This window comes from Arvicanthis niloticus, chromosome 13, assembly GCF_011762505.2.
Source record: "Arvicanthis niloticus isolate mArvNil1 chromosome 13, mArvNil1.pat.X, whole genome shotgun sequence".
Taxonomy (NCBI): domain Eukaryota; kingdom Metazoa; phylum Chordata; class Mammalia; order Rodentia; family Muridae; genus Arvicanthis; species Arvicanthis niloticus.
In genome coordinates, this window is record NC_047670.1 from 44,709,405 (window position 1) to 44,735,666 (window position 26,262).

General features: G+C 41.8%; 1 protein-coding gene across 7 annotated transcripts in view; it reads left to right on the plus strand.

Moving 5' to 3' along the window:
- The window catches only part of Khdrbs3 (KH RNA binding domain containing, signal transduction associated 3), a 414,163-nt gene that overhangs the window by 341,428 nt on the left and 46,473 nt on the right, over positions 1–26,262 (plus strand). For all 7 annotated transcript variants that reach the window (XR_004608143.2, XM_076911441.1, XM_076911440.1 and 4 more), the window contains 2 exons: positions 2,136–2,331; positions 22,431–22,513. Coding sequence is in view for 6 of the 7 variants with exons in the window: in XM_076911441.1 (XP_076767556.1) it covers positions 2,136–2,331; positions 22,431–22,513 (279 nt within the window). In the remaining variant the exon portion in view is untranslated. The remainder of the gene's footprint in view (positions 1–2,135; positions 2,332–22,430; positions 22,514–26,262) is intronic.

Here is a 26,262-nt window from a genome sequence, read left to right on the forward strand (position 1 = left end):
GTGAACAGTAGGCAGCATATACAGACAGGTAAGAAACAGCCTCCCAGAACAGGCATTGCTGTGCTTCCAGGGAGATAGATGTGAGATGCAGTCCTGTAACATGTGAGATTGGTTTTCTTAGAGTATCATGTAGCTAAAACATTCCTATGATCTAGTGATGTGGTAACCATAGTAATAGTGATATGAATAAGGTGTTATACTGCCTGCCCTGTAAAAGCAGAACATGCACAGCAATGTACACTAAGTGAGCAGGAGGTTTTGTTGTCTAGTTTAAACAAGTGTACACCAACTACATCTAACAGAGTCCTGTGACTAGCCGTCATTTAGTGATGCATGACAACATGTGGGTGCAGAAATAGGTATCTTCATCTTGGAATATGAACCTATAAATATCCTTTTAAGAGCCAGAAAGTAAATTTGCTACACAAATGCACATAATCTGGTATCTATTATATGTATTTAAGTATGTAATAAATTTTATTGTGTTACCTAATAGCTCTTTCATACCACATTGTCAAATAGTAACTCAGAATGAGTCTCTATTCTAGACAGTGTCACCATGGAGCTTATTCAGTATCAGTGCGTGGGGGGGGTCATTGCCCCTTAAATTATTGAGTTTCTAATTTGGTGCTCTTTCCATTAAGGTGGTGATGCTGCCAGGCATAAGGAAGAGAAACATTTTCTTTATTCTATAATGTAACGGTTAAAAAACCCTCTTCCTCTTCTCATGTGAACCATGGTTATGACGTGTGTACTGCCTTTCATTTGTGTACTACCTTTGATTTAGAGCCGTCCCCGGTTAATGGTTAGGACTCAAATTTATCTTGAGTTTCTTTGTGGCAAAAGATGAAGAAAGCCTAGGTACTGGTTACACTATATGTAAATGTGAGAGAAGTCATGATACAAAGCTAAAAAGAGCACACAGTCCCTGGTGCCTAGCTCTGTTTAGTTCTCGAATGAGATCAAGGTGTCAGGCCTATAATCTCAGATGCCAGACTAGTCTACATAGTAGATTCTATGCCAGCTAGGGCTACAGAGTGAGACCCTGCCACAAAACGTAAACAAACAGTTGTTTGTTTGTTTAAACATCTTGTGATACAGAAATATTTTAATGGCACTACAAGATCTTCAGGTTGCTTCCCCAGGAGCTGCTTCCTGTCACCATGTCTTAGTTCCTTGTGACTGTCAAACTGAATGTATCTTATCTACATCATCCTTGTTTATTCTCTATTACATGGTAAATTCATCCAAGCACTTGTGTCCCATATGGTAATGTTGACCAGTTAAAACTCTTCTCTTGTTCACATATTTCTCACCTCGTTTGCATGAGTAAGTTGTTCAGGGCAAGTGCCTTATGGAGTCTCAAAATAGAACACATTGGTTCCTAGAATCTTCTGGTGTTACGTCACCATTACCACTTCAGCATACCTTTCAGAATGCATCTGAAGTTAAATCATACAGTAGAAAGTAATAACATTGTAATAAAACATTTCCATTTTCATTGCAAAGAAAAGAACTAAATCTGTTCTTTAACACAGGTGATGTCTTCACCCATAGTCTGCCTGTGCACTTCCTCCTCCCAACTGGGCCTCAGGAGACCCCAGAAGAGAGACTCAGGGAACAACAAGAGTGGAGGGGTGTGTGTACTGTATGCAGCATACTTACTCTGCATTTGCAGGTTGCTGTGGAAGGCTGACCTAGAAGTGTCAAACCCCTCACAGATGCCTGCTTCTGTTTCCTTAAAGCCTGTTCTGTGTTGGTCTTGGGTGGAACTGTAGCATACATTGTAAATCTCTACTTTGTTCTGTGTGTATTTTTAGGCAGTTTGAAGATCTCTCCAAGTCTCAGTCCCTTTGTCTATAGGTGAGCAAGATAGAGCCCTCTCATTTGTTGGAGTCACATTCGCTGTCATTCTAGAATGGCGTCATTTGTGTGGTCTCCCAAAAGTCAAAGTTTCTGACTGTGACAACAATGAGGAAATTAAGCTCTGCCTGGGATATTCCTGAGCTGTGTTGTATGAGCTGCCTAGATACATTAAGTATAAAACAGTGAATTGTCGGCGATGTCAATGTGTGTGAAGAATAACATGCTAGAAAATATGACAGATACTGCTAATTTGACCCTCTTGCTCACAGGGGAAGAGGAGGAGTCTCAGCCAGGCCTGTTGCAGTTGGGGTACCACGTGGGACACCGACTCCCCGAGGAGTCCTTTCCACCCGAGGGCCAGTGAGCCGGGGAAGAGGACTTCTCACTCCCAGAGCAAGAGGTGTCCCCCCAACTGGATACAGACCTCCCCCGCCACCCCCAACACAGGAGACCTATGGAGAGTATGTAAGTAAAGCATTGGAGACTAAGCTGACCCAGTCCAGAAAATGTGTCATAGCTGCTTCACTTGTTTACTTTCTCAGCTCCCTTGCTATCACAGAGGGAGAAAATGAGAAGTCAGTAGATGTTCCTACTGAAGGGGAGTCCAGGGACAGCTGTCAAGGGCAGTAGTGGCAAGAATCAGATACTTGCAGTAAGGTCTCTTGCACTGCTGTGTTATGGAGGGAGTGGACACCTCTTCACACAGTTTCTAAGAGGGTGCAGTTATCCAAGAGTGTCTAGAATCCTGTTTACTATCACCAGTGGATGCTTTGACTTCCACACTGTAGAATTAACAGAAGTCCATGAGTATTGTCTTTTTATGGTTTTGGCCTAGATTGCCCTTCCCATATCATCTGCCTGCTTTTTCTGCTTCTGTGTAGGTCAGCTATTGCAGGAGAACCTCACGAGGGCAGCTCCTGAGCTCTTGAGCATTGTAGCTATTGTTAAGTCACTCTCCCACATATATTGAACATAAGGATGGGCAGGGATGGGCCATCTTTGGCTCCTTTGACTTAGCAGAGAGCACTTCATTTATCCTCAGTATGCTGTTGTTCTGTATCAGATTCTCTTTTTTGCTGTTCTTCCTCTTTGCTCCTTTTTCATCTCCTAATATTGCTTGTTTTCCTGTTTCCTTATGTTCTTGTGAAACTGACCTTGATGGCCATGCCTTGAGTTCTTCCACAAATGTTGACCCTTCCTAAAGGAATAGGGGGCAACAAAGACCAAGAATGCTGTTGATGTTCTTGTAGCTATGTGCCATAGTCACTTTATTCCCACCTGGCTTAGCTTGACACCTGGCTTAGCTTGATTGCTCTTGGACCAACATGGCTGGATGATGTTCTAGAAATTGCCAGGCAGGGATTGTGGGGAATCAGATCATGGGATCTATTTCACCATCCATTTGAAATGAGTTAGGCAATTTAACATTTGCTGGTTTCATAAGCACATGTTTTGAAAGTTACTGTCACCTTTCGATGTCCTGATTTATCCTTATACTCAATAAGGACTGCTTGAGAGCCTTCTGTGAGCCAGATCCACATTCTCTGCCCCACTGTGTATGCTGACAAGAAAAAAAGAAAACAGACCCTTATTTTTGGACAGCATTCAGGAGGGTGAGGAAGGGCAGGTGTGGGATGTTGGTTGCCTGTGGCTCTGATGTTAGTTCAATTTTTGATATTGAGAAAATAATTGGACCAATCGAATTAGTGAACTGATAGATAAATAAGCTGAATGAATTTACTCTGTTTGGCCTCAACTGACATGCAGAATGTTACTTGATTCATTTTCAGGAGCAAAGATTGGTGCATTCGGAAGGAGAAAGAAACCTTCACTGATTATTGAGTTCTCCACTCACACCTGGCTCTCGCCAGGACACTTGAAGCTGGGATTTGCACATGGGACAATGCTGCTTCTGTTGTACCCACACCCCACTGTTACATTTAGATTACTGATAGCTACTTTTCCCTATTGATTTCTTCCTTTGCCTGGAAGGCATCAACACCAACTCCATGCTTGGTTTTCAGGCCACTTTAAGAGGACTAGCAGAATGCAGGAAACAAGCATTGTCATAGGCCCACACCTTCACCAAGAGACCCCTAGTGTGAAGGGTTCAGACTACAGATGTGTCACTTGATTTCACATCTGCTATTTATTGGAATATGTTTTCAGATTAATAGCCAAACTGAAGGATTTTCCCCACTTAACCCAATATTTTGTAATCCTTGACACAGTTAATGTAAAATGCTCAAATAGCTGTATGCTGTAACTCATGTCCCTGCATCAGGGACGGGAGAATGCTTCCTCCCCTCACTTATGGGAGCTTGCCATCAGCAGCTTCTCAACTGTTCCCTTTTAACCTCATCCTACTTTCTTGACCCAACTGCAACTTCATGGCCTCTTCCAGTCATACCAGTACAGCTTGGTAGTCTCTGACACGTGTCTGGACATTGGCCATTGTTCTTTAACTGTTTGAAATCCTGATGGCTAGTCAGTGTTTAGCTCTCATCATTGTATGTATTACAAATAATAATAATAATAAACAGCTTTAAACTTTTTTCCTTTTTTTTTTCTTTTTAGATAGGATAAGCATACTAGAAAATAACAAACTTTAAATCTGGGAACTCTGAATAACAAGAAAAGTTGTTTTTCATCTTAGATCAAGTGGAAAAGCAGTCTTATTGGGCCAGTTGAACTGTTCCACTGCAGTGGAGTAACCATGACCCAGCTTGTAAACTCTGGGGCGGGGCGGGGGGCTTCTCCTGCTCTTCCTACTCACGCCTCATTTCCAGTGCCTGGCCTGTGTTGCATGGCAGGGCTCGGCCTTTACCAATTGCTGACTCCGTGAAGGGGCATGGAACATCCCATGAGGAAGGCCAGGGTTTAGAAAGCTGCCAACAGTAGCCCTCCACTGAGGCCTCTGTGACCCGCAGTCCTTGATGTGATGTCTCATGTTTTAGTGTACAGCTATGTAGTACAAATGTCTGTTTTTACCTGCCTGGAAGATCATTTGCTTTCATGAAGAGAAGCCATGTCCTCATTAGTTTTTCTCTGGCCACTGGCAATTGCTGGCACACTCTTTAAGAATTTGCTGGCTAAACAGGACTACCAAGCAAGGTAACCTTTCTTTTTGGAGGTTACCTCTGACTCGATTAAGGACACTTTGTATCCCTTTCTGTTTTCAGTACTAACCTGGTTTACGGCACCTGAAGTTGGCAAGAGAAAATGGAGAACTATGAGGAAGAAAGGGTGGGGATAAGGATTTAAGAACCCAATAACCGGAAATAAATTAGAGGCCTTTTTGTTGTTTTAAGGACATCAGACCATCCCTATCTCTGAGGAGAGTTCTTCTGCAATTCAGAATGTAAATTGTAAAGGTGTCCTTGAGGCTGGGGACTTAGCTTATTCAAATAGCATACATGCAGACTTAGATGTCATCTCTGACACTACAATGAATAAGAATTTTTGAAAGTCGTCAACAGATATTCAGTAACAAAAAACTTTATTTTTATAACCCTCGTTTGGTTATATTTAACCAGCCCAGTTTAATTTTTAAAGATTGATTATTTCTAGAGTATATATGAGGATGGGGTATCATGCAGTTAGTTATACCTAGCCTGGAGGAGGAAAGGAATCCTGGTGTGTGTGTGTGTGTGTGTGTGTGTGTGTGTGTGTGTGTGTGTGTTTGAACTCCTGGCATACTTGATGCTTTGATGAGGAAGCCTGTCTGGATGCTTGAGACAGTGCATCTTCTTCTTAATATGTATTCTAAAATAGAAAGGCATTTTCATACAGGCCCAAGAAAGACACAATTAATGGGCATGTCATTAATTTTGCTATGTAGAGAACTCGTCTGAAGAATGTGGAAAGAAGATGCAGCACTGGGCTGTCCTGATGGAATCTGGATGGATATTCCCTAGATGAGTGGTGGAGAGCTGTATCATCTGAAATGCCTCTGAGCCCAGTGTTTTCAGCAGTAGTCACGATCACAAAGGGTTCTCTAACTCAGTCTCCCAGAAGAGTGATTGCTGTCTGATAGTGTGTGTGTCTGGGATTGCCATCTCTGCAAGCACAGGTAGCACATGCAGGAGCTGCAGGCAGAGCTGGCTCACCATGGGCAACTCACAGCCTCTCCTTGAATAGACTAACAAATATTGCAGGAAAGCAAAGTAGTTCTATTTAAAAAAAAAAAATGCAGAAAATAGATAATGGGTGTGTTTTGAGTCTTTGAGAATACACTAGGGCCTTGCATTCTGCCTCAAGGTAGAAAAATTCCAGTAACCCCACATCTATTTTTCTGGAGAACAAGAAGTTCCTTTTTCCCTGTGACACCAACCTATTTCTTATACCCAAATGATTACCTAACTGAAACTTCAATTAGTATAACCTATGGTGTTTTCACTGTGAGCACTTTAACAATTCAAAGGTGATCACACAGGAAGACAGGCCTGGCAGAGCCTAACATTCCTGCAGACTGGGAGATTTCTGCTTTTTGGTCACAGTAAAAGAAAACAAACACATGGGCAAGCATGCATCCCTGTTGTACATGGTGGCTGCATTTCTGTCCCTGAAGGATCTTATCAATTATCTGTGACCGGCAAACTGCAAAAGGGAAAGGCAGGCTCTGGCGCTCGCTCTCTCTCTCTCTCTCTCTCTCTCTCTCTCTCTCTCTCTCTCTCTCTCTCTCTCTCTCTCTCGGACGCTACTTTATAGCAGAATTTCTTCTGTTTGCACAACCTAAGCACTCATCAGTCAGTACTGGGAGGAGGATGGCTGCTCTGGGTCATATTGCTGCTGTTGTCAGACTTTACTTTTGCTGTGTATGGGTTCCCTGGCACACCAAATTCTGTGGACAGTAACTGGTATCTTACAGCTTACCTTGGTTGGGCACAAACTGTCTTTTAAGTTATCCCAGATCCTACAGGTTACCCGGCAACACTCTCCCTTCCATTTCAAAATCCAGTCCTTAGTAAGCAATGGGCCTCTTACTACCCACAGTTTCTGTCTGACATGGCCACACATGACAAGAGCCACAGTCAACTCTTCAAGTGTTCACATTGGTAGGGCAACTCTGACTTGGTGACCTTTTACCAATTTATTATTTATTATGACTGGTGTGTTACTTTGGGCATAAGTAACAACTCTGCTTTAAAAGGAGTAATCCTCTGTTTGGAACCAAATACTTTCAACCACACAAAAATGGCTACAAGTATGGTTTCAAGTCACCATGCATGACATGTCCAGCAATAACACAGGTAACGCAAACCTTTGTAGCCAGATTTTATATATGCTATCGTCACTCTCTCCTACATAAAGGAGAAAAACTGGTTTAGAATTCTACAAGTGTCTTCAGGATGAAGCTGAGTGTCTGTCTTATCCCATGGCTGACTGTTGGGCCATCAGGGGCCTTTTGCTCACTTGTCAGCTTGCAGGCCTCCCATGTGCTGTGCACTCCTTAACCACCCAGAAACCTGGGCATTGAATGCCGTTCCACAGCTCTGGGCTTCCTTTAATGCCTTTTCCAGGTTTACTGTCCCTGCTCCAACTGAAGCCTTTGTCCTTATTAGGCATTGCTAGTGTCAAAGGCAAAAAAAAAAAAAAAAAAAAAAAAAAAAGATTAAATATCTGAATTGCCATTGTTGCCATTGTTATTTTCAATTGTAGAATTGAACAATACTTTATCCCCTAAAATATAATAAATGTGTGGTTGGCCAAGCAGGGGAAGTCAATGTTGTATAGACACACACATAAAAGAGCTGAAGAAAACAATCAGACAGGAAAAAGCAGATTGGTCATTTCAGAAGGCTTTCCTTGTGAGGTAAGGACCAAGACAGAACAGGTACAAAACTTGCCCCTGGTTCCTTTGCTGTGTGAGGAGCAAAACTAAAGGAATCTATGCCCTCTAACACCGGTCATTTTGAAAGTTTGGTGATTTGTCTCCCTAACCTGGTGTTGCTTTGTAGGCCTTATAAGCAGCTCAGTTCCAGTGGCAGGAACAGGAGCAGGGGTGGCTGCTCTCCTGCTTACATTCTTCCTTCCTGGACACTGGGCTCTCCAGGTTGTTTAGATTGCTGTGTCACCTCTTGGCCACTTAGCCCTGTCCCCGCCTCTGGCTCCCGACTTAGCTTTGTGGGAAGTAGACTGTGGCTTTATTTATGTGTGCCTTTATTTTTATCCCCATTTGCAGGAGCCTATCTTGGGGCCTGACAGTTTATAGATACCACCTAACTTGGCTGTTACTGTGCTATCGAATTCTCTGGTCATGGTTTTGTCTTTGTATACTCTCCCACCTTCTTAATGAAGTAAAATAGATTATCTTAAGCCAGTTTTAGTGAACATTAGAGAACATTCGATGAACTAAGAAATACAAAACACCAGTGCCATTTAATGATGAATCTGCTATTCCTAGAGATTAACAGTGTGTGCAGCATCCTCTTGGGACAATCTTGTTTTTATCCTTATCATTTAACTTTTCTGGGATGCAGAGTCTTCTCTGTCTGTAGATGCTACTGATACAGTAGCTGGCAGGTCTACAGTCCATCTCCGTTGTCTATAACTTTGCCCAGCTTGAGGCATCCATAATGGGGTGTTTTCCCATGGACACTTGGCTTCCGTTAACAACCCAAGAGAGGGCTAATAAGAAACTAATTTCATAAAATTGATTTGGAATACAAAAGGCAAGTATTTAATGACAATAGAAACAAACTGAAGCTGAGTGGCCATGGATATTGAGAATATTAAAATAATTTTGAAAAAAAGTTACTTGGTTTGTTGTATATGGGCACATACAGTTGTGTGTCAGGAGATCAGAGGGCAATGTACAGGAGTCAGGTCTCTCATTTCACTGTGTGGTTTCAGGGGACAGAGCTTAGGCTGGCAAGCTTGTCAGAGAGTGCCTTTACTCACTGAGCCATTATGCTGCCCCCAGAAATGGCTTTTAAAAGTCAGATTTGTTGACTCCTTCATGATGCATAAACTTAAATTGTCTTAGAAATTCAATTATATTATTCTGATTCTCTGATTCATTTAGTTATGATTGACTCAGCTTTGAAGTCTGGGCAATGTCTCCTGCTGTCTTAATAAGGTACAGTCAGTGTGTAAGACTGAGCTGAGATATAAATCTCCTGTGTCAGCTTGTGGGGAATTCTGTGTGCATGCAGTCCTAGATGTTGGTAAAAATAATGAAGGTCTTGGGTATGTTTCTGCCATCCAGCTACAGCATGCTTGTTAAATAGGGGAGGAGACTGTCCTGAAATCGCCAGTGTAGTGTGTGTGGCTTTGGAAGGCTGTGCTCTGTAAATTAAAGGGACAGCAAAGGCTCCTGCAGTTGACAGCTCCGAATGGCAGAGCCAAGTGGCCTTATCCCTGCACCCTCCCTCCAGATTCCCTGGAGGTAGTGCTCAGGCATTTGCATGTTCCACAGGGGTTTCAGTGAGTGGTGAGTGGCTGTGGTAAGTTTCACTTGCATAATTGTTTACTCAGCTCAGAGGAGCACTCCTGGCTGTGCCTCACCTGGAAAGGAGGGACAGTGCTCACCAAGCCTCAGATCAATCTGCACCCAGCCAGTGCCATAATGACTCCCGAGGGCTAAGAGGGAATGGAATGAGCTCGGATTAGGTCCCTAGACTAAAGCTTTTGTTCTCCATATTCTCATTCATATAATGCTGTAGGCTAGAAGAAATAAGAAAATGAGCAAAAGAGTACCCGAGCTAGGGGCAAGCTCATTAAGTGTAGTCACGTGCCTTTTTTTCCAGCTGCTGCCCTCTGGCTTGCTGAGCTTCACTGTGAAGCCAGTGACATCACCACTCACTTGCATGAATGGGCCAGTGGTACCTGGAGAGACTTCATTTGTGAATGACCACAGAGCCAGTAGAGCAGCAACTCTTTTCAATGATTCATGGATTCCATTCCTATTTAGGGACCCTTTGTGTTCTGCAACTGCTTTGAATGAGAGACAAGGCAGCTGCCCTTGACATGGTGACTGTGAACTTGCCTGCCACTTCAGCAGAGTATTTCCTCAGGAGACCTCAACTGAGGCTCAAACCCATTGAGAGTCAGGGATGCTTTTGAGTAGAAGCAGAGGCCCCACCTCTTGCCCTGCTCTCTTACATTATGGTCCATTAAAGCTGTGCTAGATGAAAGCTATTCTGAAGAAAACTGGTCTCCTCACCTGTCACTTGGGAACGCTTTACCCCTTCCTCCATTGTGCTAGGAATGAACTCTTTTGAAATTCCAGTGCAGGAATGCCAGGGAGGCCATTAGGGAAAGGCAGGCATGTTTGAAATTTACCTGTCACTCCTTAGCATAGACTGTGGGTGAAGAGTCAAGAATGCTCTCACTCACACTTACCTGAAGCCTTGGGGTTTTAGTTGTTGTTTTATTTGTTTTAGTATTGTTGTTTCTGAGACAGCTCTTGCTATGTATAGCAGCGTGGCCTTGAACTCAGCAACGAGCTCCTCCCTGCCTCCCAAATGCTATTCATGATCAAAGGTGTGTGTCACCATATGTGGCTTTACCTAAAACTAACTCAGACAGATTTTGGAACTTTGTGCAGAAGAGAAGAGGGTTTTACTGCCTTTTCCTTTCCCCAGTGCAGCCCTTGCTGGATACTGTCGACAGGTAACTAATCCTTGTCTGCTTCAACCTGCTTGTTTTCCATAGTCAATATTTTGATTAAAACAGAATGCAGATTGTGAAAAGATTATTCGTGAAAATGCATTTTTAAAAAATAAAACAAGATTTGAAAAATCCAGGAATATATTATTTAGATAAAAACATCAATGTTGTATAATTTCTTACATTCACTTTAACAGAAGTAAGAGTGAAGAGGAAGAATCTGTAGTTTGTGGGAGCTGTCTGTCAGGTAACTCACAAGTCAGCCTCTTCCTAAACTGCCTGAATAGCTGGCTTATTTCAGGAGTGGAAACTGTACAGAATAATTGCACCTGTTACATGTATGAGTCCGCACAGGGGGCAGACATTGTTTCTCTCATCTCCTCATGGTTACTTTCAGCTTAGAGACTAATCCCTGTGCTAATGTCAGATGAGCCACCAGTTGTGTGATCTCCTCCAGCTCTTACCCCTCCCTCGTCACTTTTATCTGCTTACAACCCAGATTTCTTCAGGTGGTCAGCCTCTTGTGTGGATGCATAGTCATCTTAACAGTGATTTTATCCTTCAGGTCTGGCAGTTTCCAGTAAGTTATTGATGTAGACACAATGCCCCTTTTTTTATCATCAGGGCCCAGTGTTTGGGAAAAATCTCTGTGTGATCTCTTGATACAGAGAGAAAATACAGTTGACTTTAAGAATAATAATATACATAGCTAACTTGTGTGGAAAGAATAAAGAGAGAGGACCAAAGACACAAGGTTTATAGAGGATGTAGGATTACTCTCATTAGGGAACTAGTACCTCTGGGATGGGGTAGCCTAGGTTAGCTGGGAGAGATTTCTCCTGTATGCAGAGAAGGCGGTGTTCCACAGACACAGAATTTGACGGCAGGTGTGTCATTGATGAAGTTTGTTGCCCTCTTTATCCTCATAGAGGTGTTTTGTTTGTTTGTTTGTTGTTTGGGTTTTTTGTTTGTTTGTTTGTTTTTTGGTTTTTAGAACAGGGTTTCTCTGTATAGCCCTGGCTGTCCTGGAACTCACTCTATAGACCAGGCTGGCCTTGAACTCAGAAATCTGCCTGCCTCTCATAGAGGTGTTTTTATGCTGTGTAGTTTATTCGGGGCTAAATAGAATGTGAGGTGCATGACAGGATGTGGGTCCTAAAAGACACTTCAGAATTGTTACACTCAAATTCAAATATTAAATACAAAACAAAAACAACAACAACAACAAAAACCTTGGGTAACCGTTTAAAATGCAACTGCATCACCAACTAGTGATAGCTAGTAAAAGGCTCAAGGGCATACAGAGTAGTAAATCAGGGTACCCAACTAGCTTGGCTTAGCTCCTAGCTTTGCCTCAGTTCCTCATCTACAAATGGAAATAGTAGCATTTGTTACCTGGGATGCTCTCATATGAAAGGTATTTGGGGTTCTACCTGTCGCTCATAATAAAACACCAATCCATCTGCTGTTGACTCAGGCCCATCTCCTTTACCAACACCAAGTCTATCTGCTGTTGACTCTGGCCTGTCTCCTTTACCAGCAGAGCCTCATCTTTCAGGAAGGGAGAACACCAGAGCAGTTCATACCAGTTGGAGGAAAACAGGGAAAAGGCGGTTTTAGGTCTTGGCTATTTGGAATAGTAGGAGTGCCATGCACTGCTGTGGGAGTGCAAATCTGTACATGTGTGCTTTGGAAAAAGTTTCTACACTGCTTACAGCACCATCCTCCCCTGCTGCCAGGACCACAGTGCATCTGAAGTGGTTCCCAACAGAGATACACCAGGGAGTACACCAGGAGGCTCAGTGGGAAACACATAGGCAAAAACAAGCTAAAGACTGCTGACCCAGGTGGAGTAAGCAAACAACCCACAGCTGAATCATTCACAACAGTGTTTCAAAGCAGTGAGAGGAAGCAGGCAGTGTGTGCCATGTACAGCAACATGAATGATGCCCATAGATCATCATACTGAATGAAAGAAACATGGTCCCAAATGGTAGCTATTCTGACTCTTATTTGCATACAACTCAAGTAACTAAAACCCTCAGATTGTGTTGAAAATCGTGGTGGTTGGGGGAGAAGATAGTAATTAGAAAATGACTTAGGGGTAGTTCTCAGAACTGTTTATGTTCCATTTCTTGATCTGGGTGGTGTGTGACCAGCTGAGCCCCCTCATGACCATCTCTAAGCTGAGTACTTAGGGTTTTCATTGTATGACCCACTTTGCTCTTGAGTAAAACACTCAAACATTTGATTAACTTGCAAATTTAGAGTTTGTTTGACCTGATAATGCCTTTTGAAGCAGAACAGCTCATTGTCCTTCAATGTGGGACTGGATAGTGATCTAAAGGGTTCCCAGTGAACTCTGAAAATTGAGCAAGGAAAATTCTTACAGAAGTGATATAACAGCTTTAATTCCATTAATTGCTAGCACCACTGCTTCTGCAATAGCATTGACACAAGGAGTTAAGACAACTATTTTTGTTAACCAGCTGACAAAAAATGTTACTAATGTATGGAATATACAAAAGGATTTATATAGGTATCTGGAACAATGAATGATGCTCTATAACCCATTCAAATTATCTGAAGGAGGTTCACGGTTCAAGAGTTAGGAGCCATCCCAAGTGTCATGACAAATATTATTGGAGTAGTATTACTTTTGAAATTAACAATAATTGTCATAATTAGAAAAAAGTTTAAAAACACCTGTAGGATATTTGGCATAATCCTAACACCTCTCTGGGTGTGTTAACTTTGCATAATGGGATTATGAATTTAAAGAATGCTGCTCTGTTGACCTTTGATGCTGCAGATAATGCCAATAAAATTATCTATGGCCTGAGGCCAGTATTTCCATTTTGGTCAAACCTCAGGAGTGCCATATATAGATTGATCAGGCTAGCCCTTCTTGTCCTGGGAATACTTTTATTCCTGCCCATCGTGTTAAAGCTTATCTTTAACAATATCAACATGTTGGCAGCCAAAGCACATGACTTAAACCTGAAAATAGACCCACAAAGTTATTAAATTAACAGGCTGGCAAGCCAAGGATGGGTAAGATTCTGCACAGAGCCTTACCAACCTAAGACAGAAGTGCATTGCCTTTGATAATGCATATTCCATGATGGGTAAGAAAGGCATTCTTGTCAGAACAACCTAAGACAGACTTAGTCTTGTTAACAAAATTAAAAAGGGGGAGAGGTGGAGAGCCTTTGGGGCTGCTTGGCAAGAAACTGACCTGAGCCAAGGACAAGGAAAGGGGCTGCTTGACAGGAATATGACATTGGCCAAGGACAAGGAAGTAGGCTTCAAGCAGGAATCTGACATTAGACTAGAAGAAAGAAGTAATCTTAGGTAGGAGTCTAAATCGTAGGCTACAACAAAGAAATAATCTCAGGCAAGAATCTAAATATTAAGCCAGAACAAAGAAGTAATTTCAGTCAGGATTCTAAATTTTAGACTAGAACAAGGAAGTAGGCTTCAGACATGAAAATGACCTTGGGTTAGGACAGGGAAGTGGGCTCAGATACTTTGGTCATTCTGATAAGCCTTTAGAAACAGTGAACACTGGAGTGTTCACACAACTGGGTTTAATGCCTTGTTTTTTCTTTGACTATTTGTGTTTATTGTATTGCTTATTCCTCGACTATTTGCATCTATTGTATTGCTAGACCCTCAACCTAGAACTGACCTTATTACATGCATGTAACCAAAATGATATAAAAGCATAAAGGAAGAGGGGGTATAGGATAGGGGACTCTAGGGTGGGAAAATGGGGACAGGGGATGACATCTATACTGTAAATAAATAAAATATCCAATAAAAAGAAGAATTAAAGAGATGAAAAAAAAAAGGATTACTATTGAAGGAAAAAACACTTTGCTTATATGTTCACTGTCACTGAAGATACTGTTGAAGACACATTGCCAAAGATATTGTTTCCCAGGTCCCAGCTATAATTAATTTGTGAAGTCTTTATTATTTGTTTTATAAACTCAGCATAATCAGTGTAAACCTTAAATTTGCTGAAGCTTTTCACACTACATCTGTGTGGAAACTTCTCACATTCTGAAATGGCCAGTTATCACCCAAGTTAAAGTGAGGTAATTATCTCTCTTTAAAATGATGCCACACCCAAGCAATATTTCCAGTCACTCTTTTAAATTCTCTCAATTTAAAATGGTTGGCCCAAGTTTAAGTATTATGCTTGATTTTACTTGTGACAAAAATAAAACCAGGTAGGCCATGCTGTTTCTTCTGTCCTGGAAGATGGCTTCAGAGCAATTGTTCTTGTTATCTGGTCCTATGCCAGGTTGGGAATGGTACGGGAAGGTTTTCCACATGTGTGGAAATGCACATGCTCCTTCTGTAGTCTGCTCTCCACTCGGGTCCATGGTCCAGGTGCTGTTTCTAAGTAGAAACCTCAGACGTGTGCTTGATGAAGAAGCAAGCTTTGTTGTGAGTGTGGATTCACAGTAGTTCATCCCAGTATGCATTTGGATAGTTTTTGATAATGTCATTCTGGCATTCAGAAGTAGAATAGAGTTCTAAAGGTCATTATTTGCAGAGCACAGAAGTCTAATACTGAGTGTTCACCAAAAATGGTGTAAATTCAGTCTGAGCATCAAGATTTTCAGCATTTTAACAAGCTCCGTGCCTGCTTTCTTCTCTAGTGCTATCTTGGTTCACATTCATCTCAAGGAAGCATTTATTGTATTTTCTGCTACTTGGTCATCAACTCCAGTCACTCAGCAGATGTTGCCACATTGCCTGGTCTGTGTCAGGTGGGAACATGGCTAGATTTGCTCCTGGCTCCCACTCTCTTTTGCATGCACTCCATTATCACCTCGGTTTCACTGCTTTTAGGGCCTCTTCCTTCTCTCTCATGATCTCCCTTTGAGTCCAGTCACCTACATACACATATATAAAGACACTTATATGCACAGACATGCATAATTTTAAACCTAGCTTTCACATGTAAGAGGGGAAAAAAATACAGTATTGATCTTCCTGAATCTGGCCGATTTTGTTTTGCTTAATGACTTAACTGGAAGAAGAAAGAGAACCATCTGGGTGATGTAGGGGAGGTCAGTGGGATACCAATAAGAACAGAGTATGATGATATGTGCACATGAGTGGGTTGGGAGAGGGAGAAGAGGAGGGAGGGAAGGGGAGGGGAGGGGAGGGGAGACTGATCCTAGCTCACAGGAAGTTTGTAGACTAGAGGGCAAGAAAGGAATCAAAAAAATAATTACAGGTGCTAAATATTTGTGATAACTCACATATGATATCAAATATAATATCAAATGGGATATCAAATATGATAGCCCAAAATGATAATTCAGTTTTCAAGCTAGCATTTGTCATCCAAAAAGGCGCCAGAGGAAAAAGCATGTACAGATAAACTAGCAATGAGAAGCAGACTGCTTCCTGGGCCTACTTATGTGACAATTTGATTTGTGTCTTTACAAGCCAGGAAACACATTGGAAATTAGGAAACTGCAAGCCTAGGTTTGCATTTTAGCTAGGTGTTTCTGGAGGAATGTTTAGATGATGGCACACTAAAGTGTTAAATGCAGACTCCATGCTTAGTCCATTTGAAATATTCTAAATGTTATGAAGTATTCTACAGGTTCTAATGAACCTAATTATGTAGGGTGGACCTCAGGTTTCATATTGCAATGCAGAGGGAGTGGGATGTGTAAGATAGGTTGAGGACATAAAAGCAGAGTCACTGGCTGGTTTGGAATACCAGCAGGACAGCAGGGCAGGGCCAGTAACATAGATGTGGCAGGTGGTTGGGAGCAGACCTTTGCATACCTCTTGATAATATACAGGGACTCCTTGATGCTTCAAGAGCAATAGTTGGCTTAGCATGTGTTTTTGCCACTCAGTGAAGTCATTTCTGGTCATCTGAGGAATGGCTAGAACTGTGAAATATCTGGAAATAATCACAGGACTTGATGAGAGGTCCTGCTTTTACCCAGTGTTCTGCCCAGCAGAACAGTGAGCATTGCTGAGTCCTCGTGTGTGTGTGTGTGTGTGTGTGTGTGTGTGTGTGTGTGTGTTTGTGTGTTTGTGCCTGATCTGAAGCAATCTTTTAAGACAACTTCAGTTCATACAGTAGGTGAAGGACAAGGTGAGCCATCCACAAGGAACACTTACAGAGATGTGCACATTAGGTCAAATGCTGGCATTTTATGGGCACAATGGACTGTTTTGTATGGTTGAAATGTAACACAATTGAAGCCGCCCACTTGAACTTCAGCCTAGAAAGCTGACTAGGCCAAGGGCAGCAAGGGCAGAAAGACTGTACAGGCACTGGTGATCTGGATAGGTTTCTGCACTGGAGGCACAGAAGTGGAACAGAGAAGTAGATGCCTACCTATCATGTCATAAAAGACAACCCAGGAAATGTAGACGTGTGAGAAATAACACAAACATCTCTAGTATAAAGAAGTCCCTGGTGTGTCAGAGTAGTGCTGGTGAATTGTAGTGAGCTCCTGTCTCGAGTCCTGTAACACTGAGTAGCTTAGATGTGTGACTCAGCCAAGCTCTCCACATCCTTTCTGTGCTGTTTTATTATTCCGCTCAATTGCATGTTAAGTTATAGTACATAATGTACCCACTGCTGTTTTTTAAAAATTCTACTCTAGCCACTGAAATACCCAAAAAGGAACGTCTTAGTATAAAAATATATAAGTAAGGAAAAAGTGACCAACCAGTTGCTTTGTACACTGGAAGATAAAATTTTAAAAAGAAAAAGGGAGAGAGAAGACGAGAAGATAGCCAAGTTGTAATACCATTAAATTGTCAGACAAAACATGAAAAGGCTGGCATGCTGGCCCACACCTGTCTTCCCCACACTTGAGAGGTAGAGCCAGGAGTTCAAGGTCACCGTCTACTACACAGTGAATTTCAGGCCAGCCTGGGCTGCTTGAGATAGTCTCACAAAAAGAAATAGGGGGAAAATAATGTTTATAGACCCATAAGGTCCACCATTCCTCAGCCGCCCTTGTTCACGTTCCTGCTCAACCTTGGTTAATGCTCAACCTTATTCTCGGTCAGTCTGAGAACTCTTATCCCCAGCCTTGTGGGGAAACCAGTGGAAGAGCATGGGAGTCAGTCAGCTCTTCCTTATTCCACCATGTTTGTCATGTGTCCCATATTTCCATATGCTGTCCATTGAGCAGATATCATTGCTATGATTGGAAGAAGTACAAAATATACACTTTGTAGCCAAGTCCAATAACGAAATCATGAGAGCCGCAGATTCATATTGTGAAATAGAAAACGTCTATGTTAGTAATTCAGTGAGCTACCAATTGCATCCTTAAGCAGTATTGCAATAACCTGGCAGAATAATTGAGCAAGGATTGAATGGCACAGCTATAGAAATAAAATGGTGCACTGCATAGTATTTTAGCTAAACTTTTAAGTCATTTATAATCTTAAATATATGTCGAAACTCTTTATTGAACTATACATTCTTTTCCAGTATCTAACATATTAGTCAAGAAGCCAAAACCTGTGTGGTTTCCAAGTTAAGACTACCCCCCAAAAGACTACCCCCACAATGACCCTCTTTCATGTTTGACTTTATAGGTCATCCTTTCTTTTCCTCAGTATTGCCAGACAGGGATATTTTTGCAGCACAAGGTAATCATGTCACTCAAAACCCAGATGCACATTCCTTAATTGGTCCTCCTTGATCCATCCCCTGGCTTTTCATCATCATCATCATCATCATCATCATCATCATCATCATCATCCCTTTGACTCATGTGCATTCCCACTCTTAGCCTCCCTGGATGCAAGGGTCTATTTCTGTCTCTCCATTGCTTTACATCTTCAGTCCATTCTAAATAATTTTTAATGACCTTTCCTTGAAATGGAAAATCTAGCTTTCCTATACATTAACATTGAGCTTCCTTTCTTTTTCTTAGCTAGTCTGGTCTGTCACCTCAGCGCCTACTTTCGATATAATGGGTTATAAAGGTTGCTTTCTTTGCTTGTCAGTTCTCTCTCTCCCACTCCATTGTATATGTGCACACACATTAGACTTTGGAAGATCTCCACCCATGGTGCTAGCACAGTGCCAGCAATAGGTTAGGAGCTATAAGAAGAGTTTCAACAATGATTAGATATGCTCCAGTTAGTAGTTATTGCCAGCTTTTAGCTTAGTCCTTGGTCAAAGTTCATGTCACTGGTTTGCTACATCTCGAATAATGAAAATCATCTCAGAATTTGTTTTACGGCCAGTTTGCATTTGCTACTGGAAGATCCTAGCCAAGTTAGTCATTTGCTGTTAACTCTGAAGAACACTGTGGCTGGCTTGCATTGCATTACAGTTTTATTTCTGTTATATGACTTTCCGCATTTTGTATTTATTTCTTACTTTATGACAAAATATTCAACTGTATATGATAATCATGTATAATTTATATAAGCCTTAGTTCTGCAAGTTGGTAGCATCCATTTATGCTGATATTTGTTTTATGAAATTGAAAGAATTTGAAACATTCTATTTAGATAATTGTTTTTTCTCTAATCAAATAAAGTGAGTCTGTAAATACTTTTTAAAAGTAAATCCATAATGGCCAAGTCAAGATATTATGCATTTTGATGCCCTTAAATAAAACTATGCCTGCAAAATTTATACAGTTATTGTAACTATTTCTTTTTCATTTAAAAAATATTGGTGCTAAAGAGATGGTTCAACAGCTGTGAACACTTTCTTCATTTGTAATGGCCTGGAATTCTATTTCTCCAAAGTCATATTATGTATGTATGTATGTATGTATGTATGCATATGTGTGTGTATATATATATATACATGTGTGTGTATATATATATACACATATGCATACATACATAAAATATATATGTGTGTATATATATATATATATATATATATATATACACATATGCATACATACATAAAATATCTTAAAAGATATGTACATAATGGACTCTGTGCTGAAACTTCTTTGACCACATGGTACATATCTCTGCTTCCAGAAGTTGGGTGCATATTTAAAATCTCTGAATAGTTGATCCTAATATTCCAAGACATTGCTCACAGACCATCTAAATATTTTTAAACTATTTAAATTGCATGAATCCAAAGCCACTGTGTACTTATACTGAGAACACAGAGCCAGTTGTAGGACAAGACACAATGCTTCTGTGGCCTAACTTACCAGTGCGGAACATGTCTGGTTCCATTTCTTTAGAAACATTGTTTTTCTTGTCTGTTGTGAAGTTCATAGTGTTGTAGAAACAACAGTGAGAAGCAGAGGCAGGAGGACCTCTTATGAGTTGGAAACCAACCTGGTCTACATAGAGCCCTGTCTCAAAATTAATTAATCAACATGGAGTGTGTGTCCCACAGAATGACAAGGTTGAGTTTCTCTTGTAGTTACTGTCTTTTCCTAGTTGAGTTATGAGGTCCTTTATATATTCTGGAGAGTAAACCAAATCACATGTATCATCTGTAAATATTTTTTCTCTTGCAGTGGATTATCCTTTCATCTCTTTTAAATAGTGTCCTTGAAAATTAAAAGCTTGAGTATTTCCGAACTTGTATTCCTTAGCTCTGTGCTTTTGCTAGCCTATGGAAGAAATCACTGATCCACGGTCAGGAGGACATATAGTTTATTCGTGCTCCCTTTGTTCTCAGAGTTCTCTATCTGCTCACAAAAGATAGGATGCATGTTGTATTGATGTTTGCATATGATGTGTGGTTGATGGTCAATCTCATCTTCTTAAGTGTGCGTCTATCTAAAGGCATCCCAGCATTATTTATTGAAAAGTCTTCAGCGAGTTGTCTCGGTGCTTTAGTTAAGAATTGAGTTGCATTTAAATATGAATAATAATTTCTGACTTTTTTTTTCTGTGTTCCTGTCAGTGTTGTATTGCTTTGGTTACTGCTACTATTCATCAGATACATGGAGTGCATTATTTGATCCACTGGCATGAAGGTGTATTTTGTTTTTATTGGATGCATTGCTCTATAGATGTTCAATAGTTGTACATATTTATATTGCCCTTTATGTGTATCTAAATATGCCCTTTTTCATGTAGCTGCCCGTGACTGATGGCTTCTCACTTCTCTGATGACTCCCATTGCTGTCTCCTAAATGTGTATCTACTACTGGTAAACTCTGTTTATCTGCTAAAGTACTAATTTTTCCTGTTTGTCATGCAGAGCTTCATTGGATATCAAATATTGTACTCAGTGCAGGTCAAATGATGAGCCTTGCCCCCTTGTCTTGCCTAAGCCCCCTTTGTCTTTGGAATGTGGTTTCTCATTGTCTTCCAGGCAGTGACCTTTCTGATTAGTCAGATGCCCCAGTGTCATTAGGGCATGTGTTTGAGAGGTTGTGGTTTTGCCTTTCTGCTCTTAGGGTTGTGCATCGCTTAGGCTTTACTTCTGGAAATGTTTAAGCTTCTTGAGTGTGTAAAGTGTTTTCATCAAATTGGGGAAGTTTTGAACCTGTTGTTCCTCTGAATAGGTTCCTGCCCCTCCACCTCCTCTCTTAGCACATCTCGTTGTTCACATGTGCATACATTTGGTGCGGCCCATGTCTCTGATCCTTTGTTCTTTTGTCCAGGCTTTGTTTCCAGAGTTTCTATCTTCAAGTTCAGTGACTTCTGTCCAGTGTGTCTGCTGATGAGACCAGTGAAGTTTCTGCTTTAACTATTGATTTTCAAGTCAAGCATTTACCTTGGCTTCTCTGTATACTGACAGTCTCCACTTAGCGAGGTGATGTACTAGGGCTGTACTTGGCCATAACAGTGTCTTTTAGCTCCTTGTCTGTATTCAGTGTTTTGGTCGAAGTTCTTTGCCTAGCAGACTCACTGTCTCAGCATCCTCAGAGACAATTTTTATTAACAGCTATTTGTTCTTATACAGAGACCATATTTCTATGTTTTTTTAAACATGTCTCAATTTCTTGTTCTAGACTAGACACAGTATATTAATAATTCATCAACTCTAGGAATCACATTCTTCAAGGATCCGTTATTTGTTTTTGTTTTATGTTTAGGGCTATTTAAAACAAATTCTGTGGAATCTGTGAGCGCCAGCTGTTGTCTCTTTGGTCTCCTCTTCCTCCTCTTTCTCTTCCTCCTCTTCCTCCTCTCCTTCCTCCTTTTCCTCCTTCTCCCTCTTCCTGCCTGGATTCCCATGGGATTGTGCTGTGTATGTCAATACTCATACTGGACGCTCACCCAGCCACTTTGCCTTTAACTCTCCTTTTGAAGCTCCTCCCTGTGGTAGATCTCAGGGTCAGCCAAGAGAAACAACTCTGGGCCTATGGTCTTTTCTGAGTCATGGGATGTGGCACTGAGGTGGGAGTGTTTTTCTAGAGTCCCAGGAATATGTTGGTCTTTCATGCTTATGAATTAACCCACTTGTCTAGTGCAGTCTCTAGCAGCTACTATCTTCAACAAGTGGCTCTAACTACTTTCTTCAGCTAACCCCTTGGGAGGAGGCCTGTTTGTACTAAGGAGAGAACCAAGTCAGGAGGGATGAAGACCACTCACTGGGAAGCATTTATAGCAGGTGTTTCAGTTGCCTTACTGTATCCCAGTGGCTTCAGGCTCCTGCTAAGTAGAAATACCACAGAGCTCTGGCCATACCAAGATTTCACCATGGTTTCTTTATTGGTGTATTTGCTTTTAAATAAATATTCTTTCACTCTCTGCAGCTCTGTGGTATATGTTCCAGTCCTAACAGTGGTGATCTTAATTGTTTCCAGCATGAGCTTGGTTTATTGAGAGAATTTTGAAACTTCTTGCTCTGGCAATTGGACTGAAGCCACGCCTATGCTTCTTTCTCCTCACACCGTGGTTTAGCATCAGCTGGTACCTTGCAGTGACTGGAGGCAGAGTGGTCTTTCTTTGTAGAGGATCCTCTGACTGTGTTTCTTTCCGGTGTATTTCAGGACTATGATGATGGCTATGGTACTGCCTATGATGAGCAGAGCTATGACTCCTATGACAACAGTTACAGCACCCCAGCACAAAGGTAAGAGTCAGTCCATGCTGCCAGGCCCTATGTCAGCTTGACCCAGGCCCGTCCACAGTGAGGTGTGACGGCCAGCCAGTAGGACTGATTTGACTTGCTGTTTGTTGTTTCTTCTGACCAGAGAAATAGAATCCACTTCCAAATAGCATGCATTACTGCACATGGATGTTGTCTTTCCTAAAGCATCCAGATGTGAGAACTAAGTTTAATTTTATCTAGGCTGAAAATTTGACCTAAGTGATTAATATCATTTAAGGAAGGATGATGGCTTCAAAGCAAGTAACCATTCAGTTCTAAGGCCCCCAAGTTTCATAAGAACTGTGAGATTCCTGCCTTTCTAGAGAATGTGATGCCAGAGCCTGGCTTGCTATTCACAGAACATGGCATCTTCTTAGCAGTGATACTCCTGTCTCCCAGCAGCTTCAAATTCTGTAAATGTAACAACTTTGTCCTGGTCAGACCCTCCCCACAATAGACTGCATACAGTAAATATTAGTCCTACAGTGACTGCAAAACCTAAACATAGGCCATGGCTGTTGGGATGGAGCATCCAGGCACATGCATGGATGTGGTCCCACTCCAGCTGCCAGTGAATGCATGGGTTCTCTTGCCTGTCAACTCTGATGCCGGGTAGGTGAGAACACTAAACAATTTTCTTCGTCTTTGCTCATGACATGCTACTGAGTATGTAACTGTGACAAGTGGCCTGCACACTGGCTGCCAAGTGGTCTTTTTCAAAAGAGGGTCGCTTTGTTCTTCATGTTTGTATCATTAGTGCTGGGGACAGTTACTCCTGCAATTTGTTGAAAGTGATAGGCAAAAGCTGCATGAGAATTGTTCGACAGCTCCTCCTGTAGCTAGGCTAGCACTTCCTGAAGTGTCCTAGTGTAGAGAGCAAGGAGTAGTGTTCCAGAAGAAGTTTGTCCAGAATCGCAACACTGTAAATGGATCAAGGAACTGGGGCCGTAAGTGGAATCTTCTAATACAAGGACTGCTCTTTACAACTGGGCATGTCTCTGCTTTGTCTTGTAAATGTCCATAAATGCTTCAGTTTTCAGTATGAAGTGCCCTGGTGAAGTACTTGCATCTTCCACCTCGTAACACTTCTGGGTATGCGGTTTCTGTCTGCCCCTTTTCTCCTAAGGCCTGCAGATGCTGTGCCTTTAAAAGGGGAGAACAAATAACAAAGAGATTGATAATGGGTGGGAACGGTTCCTTCTGAGCGTCACTGTACTCTTCAGTCAGTACTGGCCCCACACACATCTGGGTGTAGAATCCAGTGCTGCTGTATGTTTCTGCTTGAGCTGGAAGTGTTTTAGTGTTCTAGTACTTTTTATGGCCTTTTGTATTCTCACTTCTAGTTAGCATACAGTTTTCTTTATTTAAGAAAAGTCTCATATATTTTGATTATATTCTTTTTAAAGTCCTCCCAGATCCTCAGTGCCCTACCCACTTAACTTCATGTCCCCTCCTTCCCTCCCTCTCTCCCCCCATCTTTTAAACTGCACTTCACAACAAACAAAAATACATACATACATACACACACACACACACACACACTCACACACACATACACACACACACACACACACTCACACACACATACACACACACACACACACTCACACACACATACACACACACACACTCACACACACACACACTCACACACACATACACACACACACACACACACACACACACACACACTAAAAACAGTCCATTTTGTGTTGGCCAGCAACTGCTCGTTATGGGGCCTGCCCTGCATTCTGGTTGATAGACCTAGGGACACTGGATTGGGAACAACTGATTTCCCTTTCCCAGCAGGGATCAATTGCAATTAGCTTCTTGGTTATAGATGTAACTGTGTGTCCACCTCCCCTCTTTAGTGCTGAAATTTTCTGTGCTTTAAATCTTTGCAGATCTTCTGTATGCTGCCAAACTGACTGTGAGTTCACTTGTATAGCAGTCCTTTGTGCCTGGAGGACTCCTTTTCTCGGAGTCATCCAGCATCTCTGGCTCTTACCATCTTTCCACTTCTTCTAACACAGATCCCTGAGCCTAGCTCGGAAAGTTTGATGAAGACATCCCACTTAGGAGTGAGTGTATGAAAGCCTCTCATTCTCTAAACATTGTCCATTTATGAGTCTTTGTCTTAATTCTCATCTACTGCAAGAAGCTTCTGTGATCAGGGTTGAATGAGGCACCAGTCTATAGCTATAGTAGTATGTCAGTAAGCATCATTTTACTGCTATCTTCCTTTAGCAAAACAATAATGGGAGGTGTCCCCTAGGGCCCATGAACTATCTAGTCTCAGGTTCTTGGCCACTTTACCAGTCAGTGTCAGGCATTGGTTTTATCTCATTCAGTGAGTGTATTTATTTTGTTTTGTTTTGTTTTGTTTTGTTTTAGTTATAATTACATCACTTCTCTTCCCCTTCCTTGTGCCAAATATCCCCTTATACTCCTTCTTGCTCTCTTTCAAATTGATAGCTTCTTTCTTCCTTGTTATATACATATATGCACATGTATTTTCACACACACACACACTCCTAAATATAGCCTGCTCAGTCTGTTTAATGTTACTTATATGTATGTCTGACAGTTTGTTATAGGTGTGTTGTTCCCTGGGAAATGTAGTTCCTTTGTATAGACTTGAGTCTTCATGCTCTTCCCCCTGCCCCTTCATGTTGGCATGTCTTTGTTTGGCTCATGTTTACATAGTCATGTTGGTGAGACCTTATGGGTATAGCTTCTGAGAGTTCAAGAATATACAGTCTCACAGTAAACTCCCTGATCCTCTGGCTCTTACAATATTGCCATGCTATCTTCTGCTGTGTGTGTGGCTGTAGCTTGCACATGGGTGTGGGTCCTGTTGGGCTGAGTTTTGGGTCCCATGTGTCTGCTGCCCCAGGCAGCTCAGGGGGGCAGAAGCTCAGGAATTTGACTGAGTTCACTCCACGATAGGGGAAGCCACTGAGTTCTACTCTGGGCGTGGGGAGATCCCAGTGTGAGGTCCCGTGGGGTCAGAGCTCTATGGTTCTCCACAGCGGGCACTAAAGACAAGAGAAAGTCCATGGTTTTAAAAGGTTTATTGTCATGGTGGAAAGTGGATGAAGCTGTACCCCCTGTCCTCAGGGTGAGCCTGAGGTTAAATATCTTTTGCAAGTAGGAGGGTCTGGGAAGGAATGCTTAATTGGATACACCTTCTGGCCTTTAGGTATCTCATGATACGGAGATCTCTTGAGGCTCTGCTGCCTGTAGTCACACCCTCTACCTGTGTTATGTGACCGAAGGCCACAAACCTTTCTTTGGGAGGGGCTGTGGATGGCTGAAGCTAAGAGAAAGGAACCAGGGCCCAGGAGCAAGACCGAACTCCTACTGTCCCTTTAGGGTATCCAGGGTTCGAGGCCTATGCTTGACCAGGTACCCAGCTGCCTCTCACAGCCCAGCACCCCACAGCTGTGTGGAAGTTGTTTTGTGTATATATTCATGTGGGACTGGGCTTCTCAGCTCTGCATTTTGATTGATTGTAGTTTTCTGAAATAGTCCCCATCTGTTGCTAAGAGCAGTTTCCTTGATAAAGGGTGAGAACTACTCTTATCTGTTGGAATCAGGACAAATTAATTAGAGTACAGTTAGGGATTATGCTGCTTTAATAAAATAGTGTTTGTAGATTCTTCTCCAAGATCCATGAGTTCTCTAGGCCAGATAGTTTGCTAGCTTTCTCGTACCAGTCATGGTTTCTT